This window comes from Typopeltis vanoorti, chromosome 9 (genome assembly GCF_054136105.1).
Source record: "Typopeltis vanoorti isolate ZY-2024b chromosome 9, IOZ_Tvanoo_1.0, whole genome shotgun sequence".
Taxonomy (NCBI): Eukaryota; Metazoa; Arthropoda; class Arachnida; order Uropygi; family Thelyphonidae; genus Typopeltis; species Typopeltis vanoorti.
This window is the reverse complement of record NC_143557.1, coordinates 30,220,393-30,234,069: the sequence shown is the minus strand read 5'-3', so window position 1 is coordinate 30,234,069 and position 13,677 is coordinate 30,220,393. Positions and strand designations below refer to the sequence as shown.

Genomic DNA, 13,677 nt, shown 5'->3' with positions numbered 1-13,677 from the left:
GAATTAGAGGTATTTTCCTACTGAGTGTTCCTGGTAGTATTTATGCAAGTATACTTGAGAAATGGTTGAGAAGGACTGCAGAAGGGAAGCTTGATGAAGAACAAGCTGGATTCAGGCCAAATAGAGGCTGTCAGGATCAGGTTTTCACTTCATGACAAATAGCTGAGAAGTCAAGGGAATATAACAAAGATATTTATTTATGTTTTGTAGATCTGGAAAAAGCTTATGACAAGGTGCTAAGTGAGAAGCTATTCAAAACTCTAGTTGTATTGTGTCAATGGGGAATTATATCAAGCAGTACCTAGTCTTTATTTGAATAGTAAGTCAGCAGTTAGAATGTAAGGAAATACAGGAAGACAGATGGTTTAATGTTAAACCTGGTGTTCAGACAAGGATATACATTACCCCCCCCCATCTGTTATTCATTATCTATATGGATCACATTATGAAGGAAAGTAGTATTAAACCTGATATCAAAATTGGAGATGTTAATCTCGCTCTTTACTTTATGCAGACAATGTTATATTTTTAAATAAATCCAATGCAAGTCTGCAAGATTTCATTACTAAATTATGTAACTGTTGTAATAGATTTGGTATGAAGGCCAGTAGTAACAAGACAGAGACAATGAAAATAGGCAGTAGCATTGAAAATATCTACTGCATTGTGAATGAAGAACCTAGAGAACAAGAAAAACATTTCGGCTACTTAGGTGCAATTTTTAGTGAAGATGGTAAATTAAGTATGGAAACAGACAACAGAATCAACAAAAGTTGGTATGAAAAGAAGTCAACTGAATAAATTTCTATGGAATAAGAGAGAAATTAGTCAAAACACTTATGTAGCTGTATACAAGACAGTGTTCAAACCAGTTTTAACTAATGGATCTGAGAGCTGGGTTAGAAATAAAACACTTGACCAAAGACTAGGACCACAGATATGAGTCCTGAGGAAGATTAGGAGCATGAACAGGTGGCATCAATGGCAATATCATATTAAAAACGAGGATATTAGGAAAGAACTTGACATTGTCAGCATCCACGAATGCACTAGCAGTGGCTAATCTCAGGTGGTATGGTCACTTAAACAAAATGGGCAAGGAAAGATTACCAAAACAAGTTCTCTGCCAGGTTGGCAGGAAAACAACCCAGAGGAAGACCAAGATATAGGTGGATTGATACAGTAAAAAGTGCCTTAGAAGACAGAAATATAAGATCTGATAATATTGGAGTCTTGACAGGTAACAGATTGATTTGGAGGAAAACTGTTGATAGGAAGTTAGTAATGATGTAAGTTCTTCATGTAGTACTATCATAATATCCTGTACACCCCCTGGAGAGTATATTTCAGAAATTTGATGATGATGATGATTACATATATTACAGAATCTGACTGCAAATACAGCTGTGGGATTGAATGGATATCAGCTCACATTTTACATGACTGTGCAGGGTGAACTTGCGATGCCTTTGACTAGGCTGTTTGTCTCGGCTCTGGAAAAGTCCCAAGCGAATGGAAGGAGGGCAAATAATTCCTTTGCATAAAGGAGGATCTAAGTCTGTGGTAGTATTAGGGATGAATTAGTATCAAAAGTGGTGATAAAAATACTTGAAAAGTTTGTCAAAAAGAGAATACAGGAATGGTTAAATAAGAATATGTTACTCTAGTACTGCATTGAACTGTGTTACACAAATTAATGGAGAAGGACAGGAAGCTGGTGATAGGGATAAAAGGGCGGAATCCAGGAGAAGGCAGATGATTATTGGTGGGCTACAGTACTCTGTGTATGTACCACTGCTGTTTAATTTGTACATAAATGATATAGGAAATAATTTGAAGGGAGATGTTTACGGTAGTTTGGTGGTGATGATGATGTGAAGCTGGGTAGGGTAATAGTAAATCAAGGTGATGATGTAGAGAGCTTGCAGGATGATTTAAACAGGCTTATATGGATATCAATTTAATGTGGAAAAGTGTAAAGCTATGCATTTTGGGATCTTTATAAAGCCTTGATATGACCACATCTGGATTACTGTGCTGCAATCTGGTCACCTGGCTTTCTTGGGGGTTGTGGAAGTGGTAGTGAGGATCCAGAGGCAAGGACGAAGGTGCTGAGTAGTCAATGGAATGTTCCTTATGAGGAAAGATTGATGGTTTGTGGATTGCAAAAGGGAGATATAATAGAAACATTTGTTGCTTAAAGGATTTTATAGGATGCAGGTGAAATATTTCAACACTTGGCTACATGGAACAGAACAGGAGATCATCCCTGGAAGTTGGGTAAGAGTGTGAGGACTAGATTTTTTGCTTGGAGAGTGGTGAATGATGAAGAAATGAAATGGGTTAAGCGTTAGTTGTGAGTGACAGAAAAGTTATTGGTGCTTTAGATATTGTATTGATAGTTCAGATCTCCCATGATGAGTTTTAGGGCTGCATCATGGTGCCCACAAATCAAGTGAGAATTTAGAATGTTATAGAAATATCAATATTAAATGCAACAGCAGGGGGGTTTCTCCAGCAATGTCTATGGCATGTCTGGGATCAGGGTAGTGTAATCCAGAAAATAGTGACAGAATTAATACTGTTGGTTACTGCAATGAAAGGATTCACAGTCAATGATCCTCACCACAAATTTAAAGAAGACTGAGTTGAGGAAAATGGGTTGATAGCAGGATAAGGCATATTCTCTTTTCTTTTTGAATGGGCTGAATATAATCTTTCTTATTTTCAGAGGCAAATTGACACCTCAACTTCTCTTTCCGTGCCAAAATGGTAGAACATGAGCCTCACCCGAAATACCTTGGAGTGAGCCTGGACAGAAGCCCAACCTATAAAAGGTTGGGCTTCTGTCCAGCATCACCAACCTGTCCAAAAAAGTTAAAACGAGAAATAATATCATCTCACAGCTTGCTCTAACAACCTGGGATTGTGATGCTGATGTCTTAAGGTCATCTGCACTAGCCCTCGCATTCTCTGCAGCAGAATACTGTGCCCCTGTCTGGGAAAAAGTGCACACACTAACATTATAGACACCCAGCTAAACTCTACCATGCACACTGGTGGGACACTGAGAAGTACCCCTCTCCCCTGGCTGCCTATCCTATCTGACATTGCTCCACCAAATTGGAGAAGACAAGCCTCGATTAAAGTATTTAATAAAGTAATGAGCAGCCCGCTCCTGCCCCTGCACCAGACGCTCATAAATCCACCTAGTATTTGCCTAAAATCACGAAACCCTTTCTGGTCCATGGATGAACTCTCTTCAGCTGCCTTATCATCAACACCTGACACGTGGAGAGAACAATGGTCCAACAAATGGTTTCCTGGTTGAAGATCCCATTGCTCTGCAGCCTGGTTTTGCCCTTCCTAGGAAGATTTGGTCATCTATCAACATCTATCAAATGGAGACTATCAGACCACCCTTACTGTGACTGTGGCCCAGCTGATCACTCATATTGTGAATGACTGCCCAAGGTGCCAATTTCATGGTGGTGACTTCCAGGACATCCATGCGGTGACAAATGAGGCCCTGGATTGGCTTTCTGGTCTGGACACTGATCTGTATCTGCTTTTGCCATAAGAATAAATAAATAAATAAATGCTGAGCGATAGATGCCAGAATAGTATACAAGCAGGAGGCATGTGGTGCATTATTCCTGGTATAGTTCAAAGTGATTGGCCTGGTTGTCAATGCAGGAGTGGGAAAAAATGCAAATTGTTCTTTAGGCTGTTAACAGTATTGCTATCACTCATATGAGTAAGAAGAAAAAAAAAAGAGAAGTGGAAGTATATAGGTGGAGAGTTCCACACAGAAAACATAGCAAGGGACTAGAAGGCATATGACATTTGAACAAGAGGCAACTTTTCTGCATTTAGTTTATTCAAAGTCAGATTTTTTGGTGGATGTTTTACAATTGCTGTGTACATCAATGCAGCCTGAAGTTGAAGTCTTCCTCTCAAAGCCGCTCACAATATTTGCCAATTTTTATTTATTTATTATTTTTTTAAAGCCTTAGCATACTTGTTCAAAAACCAATGACAGGTTGGAATTTTGAATGAAGTGTGGAATAAAGGCCTCCATTTCAGAAAGGATAGCTGCTCTGCAATTAGTGCAAGTCTCTGCAAGTATCAAAACTCACGGAGGTTGCTGACATTTTAGCATCTCTTAAAAGGCATGCATTTCTTCCCTAAGTCATGCCCAATCTCCTGTTTAAATGTCTAAGTTACCAAGAGGAGATGTCTTAAATGTCTAAGTTACCAAGCTCTACAGCATAGATGAAAGTAGAAGAAAGTATTGAATGTGTGTGTGTGTTGGGGGAGGGGAGGGTTCTGGATTACATATGTTGCTTACAGCAAATACCTCATTACAGATCTCTTTCGGTTTGGTGAATGGAAAAGAATGTTAGTTGGAGGTCGTGACTATTAATGTCACCAAAATCTATCTTGAAATATAAGTAAAAGTGATTAAGATGAATTAATAATTAATTATTAATACTTGATTATTTTAGAAATTAATTCATTATTAATTAATACATTACAATATTTAATTAATTATTAATAATGTATATGGTGTGACATCTTGACAAATATAAAATTACATTTAAATCAGTTATCAATCACTGGACTAATGAAATTTTGTAGCATATTGTAGTTTCCTCAGGCCAACATCATTAAATTAATTTGTGCTGATTTTCATTGACATATTCCATTCTGATCACCAAAAATGTATAATAATATAAGTTATTTATATTATTATATAAATGCATATAACATAAGGAAGGTAGACTAAAGCTTCGAATTATAGACCAATCTGTGTGTCTGGAGTTGTACTTACGAGTGAATGCAGACTTTTTCTCCTGTGTGTGCTGGTAGTTTTCCCCTCCTTTGTAGGCTGGAGGTGGATGAATCAGTATCTGTTGCATCACAAACACCTTCAATAAGAGATTTCTTAACCAAAATTAAACAAAGTCCCTTGTCTCTTATTCATATTAAAATTTAAATCTGTAGGCCTATTACTTTTAAAAAATCACAGCACTACAGTTTTGAAACAAGCACTTTCACCCTACAATACTAACTTGAGAAGAAAGTATTCAGTATTACTAGATTTGAGAACTGCATACAGACTACCTTGATCTTCAAGGTAGTCTGTAATTTCTGCCTATGGAAATAGGCAGAAACATTGAAACATCAACTGCAATCTGAATGGGGAGCCTACAGAACAAGTAAAAGATTTCAGCTATTTAGGCACAGGTTTTTTTTAATGAAAATGGAAAGTTAAATCTGAAAATAGACAACAGAAAAAGCAGGGTGGTATGGTTATTAGCCAGTTGAATTCATATGGAAAAAAGAAAGAAATTAGCCAAAACACCTAATTAGCAGTATACAAGACAGTGTTCAAACCAGTTTTATGTTATGGATCTGAGAATTAATTTAGAAATAAAGCCTTCAATCAATGACTAGCAACCATATCTAAGAAGGTTCTGCAAAAAATTAGGGGAGTGAACAGATGGCATCAATGGCAGAATCACATTAAAATGAAGTATTCGAAAGGAACTCGACATTGTTAGCATTCAAGAATGTGTAAGCAGAGCTAATCTAAAGTGGTATTGGCCACTTAAATAGAATGGGAAGAAAGGAGAGCAAAACAGGTGTTTGATGCTAAGATGGCAGGAAAGAGATGCAGAGGAAGACCAAAGTCTATGTGAATTGATTCAGCCAGAAGTGCCTTAGAATCATGAAATGTTAGATATGGCAATAATGGAGCACTAACAAGTAATAGACTGATTTGGAAGAAAATTGTGGATAGGAGAATAATAATAATGTAAACTTAATCATGTAGTGCTGTCATAGTAACCTGAACACCCCTTGTGGGTACATATCATGAAATTGATGATGATAAAATGAGCAGTTGCTAATGAACATCCACATACATGTTCAACTTCAAACCAACACCAACTTCGCAGTGACCTGTTTCATTCCATCAGCCTCACTATGGAAGAGTATTTCTCAAACTGCTTTTCTCATGGACTATAACTTCTAGATGTTCAAGAAACAAAGCAACAGGTTTCGTTTTTACTTTTGTTAACCACTGCACATACACAGGGCAATGTACAGTTGTTACATTATGCAGCAATCTAGTACCTGCATATACAAGATACTGTGATTCATAAATACCACTTACCTGGAATTGTTCTCTGTGACAACAAAATATTCTTCATCATATTTCTCTGCTATAACAAACAAGAGAAGAAAGGAAAAGTGAATATTTTTGCCACTTCCTATAAGTCAGAGAATAAATTATACTTCAACAATTCATATACAGAATAACGTGCATACTAAACTACTGGAATTGGACTGAATTGGAGAGTCTCTGTCCAACTAGCCCAAGTTCATTTGAATCCCGCCATCATGGAATGGATGTTTGTGAATGCCTTCATAATGTAGATGACTCATCATCCAGTCATCCATTAGAACAGTGGTTTTCAAACTTTTGAAAGAGGCTTCCCCTTTTTTGTAAAAAAAATTCTTGTGTCCCACTACACTTTTATAAAACAATACTGACCATAGTTTTTTTAACATGTATTCTAATTTCAAAGCAAACTAAATATAAAACAGCACACAGAGATATTTATTTTTAAAATGAGAACTTTAAATTTTGTAACTTAGTATATTACTGTTTAACTTTTATATTAACGATATAGGTGAAGATTTGGACAGAGATATTCAGTTGTTTGCAGATGATGCAAAGTTGGGACGAAACATGAAGAGCAGTGAAGATGTTGTGGCCTTACAAGAAGACTTGAATAAATTGAGTGATTGGGCACAGAAATGGAGATGTGAGTTCAATGTTGCAAATTGTAAGGTTTTAAAATTTAGAAAACAAAGATGGGATGCAGAATTTATGCTTGGTGAGGATATATTGTTGGAGGTGGAAGAAGAGATCTCGGGGTGATAGTGGATAAGGATCTGAAATTTAAGGGACACATAGCCAAAATTGTGAAGACAACACAAAGGCTTCTGGGAATGATGCGGAGGACACTGACGTGTAGAAGTAGGGAGATTCTTGTTCCATTGTATAACTTTGATTAGGCCACACATGGACTATTGTGCCCAGATTTGGTCACCTAGTTTTCAGAAGGATGAAGAGATGTTGGAAAGGGTCCAAAGGCAATGGACTAAAGTCGTTTCTGACCTCTGGAATGTCGAGTATGAGGAAAGATTGAGAAGATGTAATTTGCAGAGTCTGGTGGACAGGAGGAAGAGGGGAGATATGATAGAGACCTACAAGTTGGTAAGGGGTTGTTATAAGATCAATGGTTGAGAAGTTCTACAGAGAATAGTGGGAGATCAGGGGAGAACCAGAGGTCATCCCTGGAAACTGTATAAAGAGGGTGTGAGAGACAGGGTTTTTCATGCAGAGTTGTAAATTATTGGAATGTCTTGCCTGAGAGTATGGTGTCTGCAAGGAGTTTGAATGTGTTCAAGGCATGGTATGATGAGCTATGTGTGTGATAAAAGGACCTCCCAGATGAGTATTTGACTCCATAAGGTCTTGGGATAATAATAATAATTATTATTATTATTGACAACTGGCTGCAAAGTTTTTAATGATATGTTATAGTGAAATAAATGAATACAATATCAAGCAAGTACAGGAGTTGTGCTTCTAACCAATATTCTTCTCCTCCCTGGGATCTCTTTATGGGGACATGCCACAGTTTGAAAATCACTGCACCAAATTAAACTTTATGGCAGTACTCAAGGTAACAATAAATAGTAATAAAGAGGCAAATTAGGAAATCACGTTATGCACAAAAAGTAAATTTTAAAAATTAAGCAAAGCTGTATCTATATATAAATAGAATTTATAATCAAATGTGTTTGTATAAATGAATTCTATTTAAAAAGTTAAACTGCACTTTGTCTGAATCTGTAAAGTTCTGCCTGATCTACACATTTGACATCTGTAGATGCTGTATACTCCCGTACCTCACAGGGTTTTGGGAGTGAAGTCTTCTGCTAGAATAAGTGGTAGGGTTGCAGATTCCCTTTCCACACAGAGTTTGTAGGACAATCACAAACATCTATGCCCATGGCAGGATATGAACCCGCAGTCTCTTGGCTGGAGAGCAGACACGTTAACTACTCAGCCAACCAGACCAGGTCAGCCCAAGTAGTAAAAAATTCATTCCTTTCTTGAGTGAAGTGCTGGCACTACACCAAAACGTAACAAAGGGTGAAATCAATGTTGCACTGTTTGCACACAGATGGGACATCAGCCCTCAATCAATAAGAAATTTATATGATGATTAGGACTAATGAGGAGCCTAGAAAGGACAACTTCCACTCTTTTGTTTCTACATTGACTAGACTGCCAAAGCTTAATTTCAATGTAATTTTTTTCCTTTCTTTTAGGCTTGCACGGTGATCTGAATGCATTTTTGAAAATTATAGAGACAACTACCGTGTTTGAATGAAAACTTTAGTTTAATATAACTAAAATCTACAATTCGACGTTTCGACCTTTATGTCAAGGTCATCTTCTGGAGCATACAACTATACACAGAAAACAAGCTACACTACAATCAAACTGGTTTGTTAAAGATACTGACCAACCGCTACAACAATTGTTAGCCTGACCTCTGGTGAAAAAAAGAAAAAAAAAAAAATATATATATATATACAGGGTGTTCGGGATAAATTTGACATATTTATAATTAATTATATTTTTCCGTAAGTTACATGTATTAACACACACTTCTCTTCATTTAAAAGTTTGGACCCTTCTTCATTCATATACAAGATGTCAGAAAGGATGGATAGCTGGAACCCACCTGAATCATGGAAGAGAATAACTTGTATCATGATGATTCGTGCCCGCCATCAAAATAAGGATATTACGACTGCTGTCCAATGCTCCCTGAATACAGTAAAAACAATCAGGCATGAACTAGAGACTTGCAATGGTGACTACGAGGATGTAGCAAGAAGAAAGATCCCTAGCAGACGATCTGATTGCGTTCGTACAGCAGAATTCCTCGCAAATCTGCAGGAACAGGTGTTGAAGAACCCTGGTATTGGAATTCGGGCTTTGTTCGTGGAGTTGCTAACTGTAGTCAAGCCCTGGATAACAAGGGTAGCCAATGGTAGGCCGTATGTATGGCAGCAGGATTCGGCCCCTTGCCACACCTCTGGGAAAAGTCAAAAATGGTTGTCTGAAAATTTCTACGACTTCACCAGTCCAAATGTTTGGCCTCCAAACTCCCCAGACCTTAACCCCATGGATTATTTTGTATGGGGCGCAGTTGAAAAAGACACCAATCGCACTTCCAGTAATACAAAAGCCCAGTTAATGGATAAAATTAAAACAGTTTTTGCGGCCCTTCCTAGGGAGACTGTAGCATCAGCTTGTTCGAGGTTCCGAAGCAGAATTGAAGCTGTGATCGATGCTAATGGTGGTTATTTTGAGTAAATCTTGTTGATAGTATTGTAATTAACTCTGCCTGTAATGTTTTTTTGTCAATTCATTAAATTTAATAGATATAAAGAAGATTTTCTTTTTCCTTACGAAACTGTCAAATTTATCCCGAACACCCTGTATATATATATATATATATATATATATATACAAATAAATAAATAAATAAAATTTCATACATCAACGCTAGAGTCCTATTATTAGTGTTATCTGTTGGTTGTAGAAATACATTGGGCGTAACAACAAGTAACTATCTATATACATATAATAACAACATGTTATACCTGTACATTCCAGCCAGTTGGTATGGAATGGCTTCTAATAATAGTTGTAGATTGGCTAGAGTCCTGACTTATGCTGGATCTTATATATTAGGTAGGCTGAATGTGTGCCATCCAGATCCTTGGAATTTTCATGCCTTCTTTGTTGTTGATATTTGGATGGTTTATCAAGATTTCGCAGGCTTCCTTGAATTTCCTTTCATACCAGGTTTTTGTGTGGTGTAAAGAGCAGGTGCTTTTCCAGTTGATTTGGTGTAAGGTGTTGAGCACGTGGTCTGAGAGGCCTGCTTCACCATAATGGTTATACTTAATGTGTCTAGTGTGTTCTTTCTGGCGTATAGGGATTGTCCGTCCTGTTTCACCAATGTACGGTAAGTTACAGGTCCAGCGGATGCTATAGACTCCAGGATGTGCTAATGAGAGGAGCGGATCCTTAGAGGAGTTGAATATGGTTTTAAGTTTGGTGGGTGGTTTAAAGGTGGCATTGAGGTTATAATGTTGTAGGATTCTATTGATTTTTTTCTGATAACCCTTTAATGTATGGGATGGCTATTTTTTTTACTGTAATCTAGATTCATTTTTGCTGTTGTTTTATGGAGTATTTTATTAATAGTATTTTTGTTATAGTCATTATTTATGAATGTGTCGCTGATGATTTTTAGTTCTTGTTTCAGGGCTTGCTGGTTAGAGCAAATTGTTGTAACTCTGTTTTAAAGGGTGTTAATGATTCCATATTTTTGTGATGGGTGGTGGCATGAATTCGCATGTATGTATTGGCCAGTGTGTGTTGGTTTTCGGTAGACTGTGAAGGAAAGACTGCCTGAAGGAAGACGTGTGACTAGTGTGTCTAGGAACGGAAGCGAATTTTGATTTTCGATTTCGATGGTAAATTGTCTCCATAGTTTCGATGGTAAAAATACTCCATAAAACAACAACAAAAACGAATCTAGATTACAGTAAAACCATGGCCATCCCATACATTAAAGGGTTATCAGAAAAAATCAATAGAATCCTACACTATTATAACCTCAATGCCACCTTTAAACCACCCACTAAACTTAAAACCATATTCAACTCCTCTAAGGATCCGCTCCTCCCATTAGCACATCCTGGAGTCTATAGCATCTGCTGCACCTGTAACTTACCGTACATTGGTGAAACAGGACGGATAATCCCTATACGCCAGAAAGAACACATTAGACACATTAAATATAACCATTATGGTGAAGCAGGCCTCTCAGACCATGCGCTCAACACCTTACACCAAATCAACTGGAAAAGCACCCGCTCTTTAAACCACACAAAAACCTGATATGAAAGGAAATTCAAGGAAGCCTGCGAAATCTTGATAAACCATCCGAATATCAACAACAAAGAAGGCATGAAAATTCCAAGGATCTGGATGGCACACATTCAGCCTACCTAATATATAAGATCCAGCATAAGTCAGGACTCTAGCCAATCTACAACTATTATTAGAAGCCATTCCATACCAACTGGCTGGAATGCACGGGTATAACATGTTGTTATTATATGTATATAGATAGTTACTTGTTGTTACGCCCAATGTATTTCTACAACCAACAGATAACACTAATAATAGTAGGACTCTAGCGTTGATGTATAAATTTTTTTTTTTTTTCACCGGAGGTCAGGCCAACAATTGTTGTAGCGGTTGGTCAGTATCTTTAACAAACCAGTTTGATTGTAGTGTAGCTTGTTTTCTGTGTATAGTTGTATGCTCCAGAAGATGACCTTGACATAAAGGTCGAAACGTCGAATTGTAAATTTTAGTTATATTAAACTAAAGTTTTCATTCAAACACGGTAGTTGTCTCCATAATTTTCAATGTAATTTGTTTGTTAGTGCTTCTTTCCATGATGACTGCCATTTAGTAATTAGCTTTGAACTTAATTGTCTGTATTATGTAAACAGTATGTAGAAAAAGTATCAGCTGATCTGGCAGCTGCATGTGAAGTCTCATTTCCCTCAATTTCATGTGGCTGGTAAACTAAAACAACTGAACATCAAAATTAAGGTCTTCATTTTAAACAACAGTTGCAAAACGTCACAAAGCATGGGATGTGAACAGAGAGGAGATGGCCTATAAATAACTGAATGAATCATACACTTTTGGTAGCAGTAATCTTCTACATGCACGAGTTTGGGCTGAATTGCATTGTACAACTGTATTGTACAATTACCGCAAGCAAGCGGGATCCAATTGGATATGATCATGAATCATCATCCTCATAGACAGGCTTATACGTTGGTTATGCATTACTAAATCACTTAAGGAATTGACAACGTAGATACGAATATAAATTAAATTATACTTGAATAAATATTTCCAATATTTCAGCAACATCTTGCTGCCATCTTCAAAAGGAACTTATAAAAAAAAGGCACGTGCACATAGACACTACAACACAGTAACTGAGAATGAAGCTATTGTTCTCCTAAAGGGTCCTGATGGTGCCCTCCAGCAGGCTAAGTAGGTGTTCTTGAACAGCATGAACACCTACTTAGCCTGCTAGAGGGTACCATCAGGACCTTTAGGAGAACAATAGCTTCATCACTTCATTCTCAGTTACTGTGTTGTAGTGTCTACATGCACGTGCCTTTTTTAAATAAGTTCCTTTTGAAGATGGCAACGAGATGATGCCGAAATATCGGAAATATTTATTGAAGTATAATTTAATTTATATTTGTATCTACGTTGTCAATTCCTTAAGTGATTTAGTAATGCATAACCAACGTATAAACCTGTCTACGAGAATTACCATCATCCACAGAGATGCAATTGCACGGAAGGCCTGGCAATACGTTAAAATGAAGTTGTCTAGACAATTAAATCGTCTAACTTTCCCAAAAAGCTGCCGGGATAATCAGGTAATCCCGAATTGTGTAAAATTCAAGCACTGTTTTGTTTCACAAAAAGCTGTCTGTATATATAACCACGTCAGCTACGCTTTGCTTCGGGAACAAATCGCCACTACGTGGTTTCTCTTAGCGGACATTAACAAACCTATTTGTACTTTTGAAGAAGAGCTTTCATGCACTTTAAATGACGAGCTTTGGTCAATTTTACATGACGTCTCATGTACCACTGCAAAAAAAAATTCAAAAAATTAAAAAAGAACTCGACCGTCAATCAAAAACTTCCTACCAACATCGTAATCAACCTTTCTTCAGTCACCCTGAAGCACTCAATGTGCTTTCACGGGGCCACAACTTCGTCATTGCTCCCAGAAAAATACCTAGTGAGGATATTATGATCCAGATCGAACGAGGAATCCGCCACCTTCCAAATCAAATTGCCAACAGTGTAAGACCGGATGTAGCTTGTGTCCTCTCCAAAGCAAGACCACCAAAAACCAATATATCCAACAAGGAATATAAAGCTCTGCAGGAAATGAGGAATAATAAAGAAATAGTTATTACCAAAGCAGATAAGGGAAATGCAACTGTAGTACTTAACCAAAAGGACTACACAGGTAAGCTTAATGCTCTTCTATTAGATTGGGCTACTTACCTCCCTATCGAATACAATCCCACCAACTCACAAATCAGAAACCTTCACAGACTTTCTCAAAAGTCACTTCTTGGCGTGTAGAAGTTACCAATCTATACACCCCCCCCCCATATTTACGGACTCCCAAAAATACATAAAGAAAATGTGCCATTATGTCCCATAGTGGATGGCATTGATTCCCCCACATACAAATTAGCTAAACATTTGGCCAACGCTCTCACACACACTATACTGGCAACACACCATCATATAAAATCTCTGCCCACTTCAAAGCCAGCATAGAAAACCTTAACACTCCAACATATTGACATAATGACAAATGTCCCACTCAAGGAAACTTAAGAGCTAATCCAAGCTAAATTTTCTCCCAATATCTCAGTCCT

At 37.4% G+C, this 13,677-nt stretch overlaps 1 protein-coding gene across 1 annotated transcript in view; it reads right to left on the bottom strand.

Annotated features, from left to right (window-relative positions):
- The window catches only part of vito (nucleolar protein viriato), a 137,578-nt gene that overhangs the window by 65,314 nt on the left and 58,587 nt on the right, over window positions 1-13,677 (bottom strand). The window contains exon 3 of the mRNA XM_090398251.1: window positions 6,182-6,230. Coding sequence (XP_090254377.1) covers window positions 6,182-6,230 — 49 coding nt within the window. The remainder of the gene's footprint in view (window positions 1-6,181; window positions 6,231-13,677) is intronic.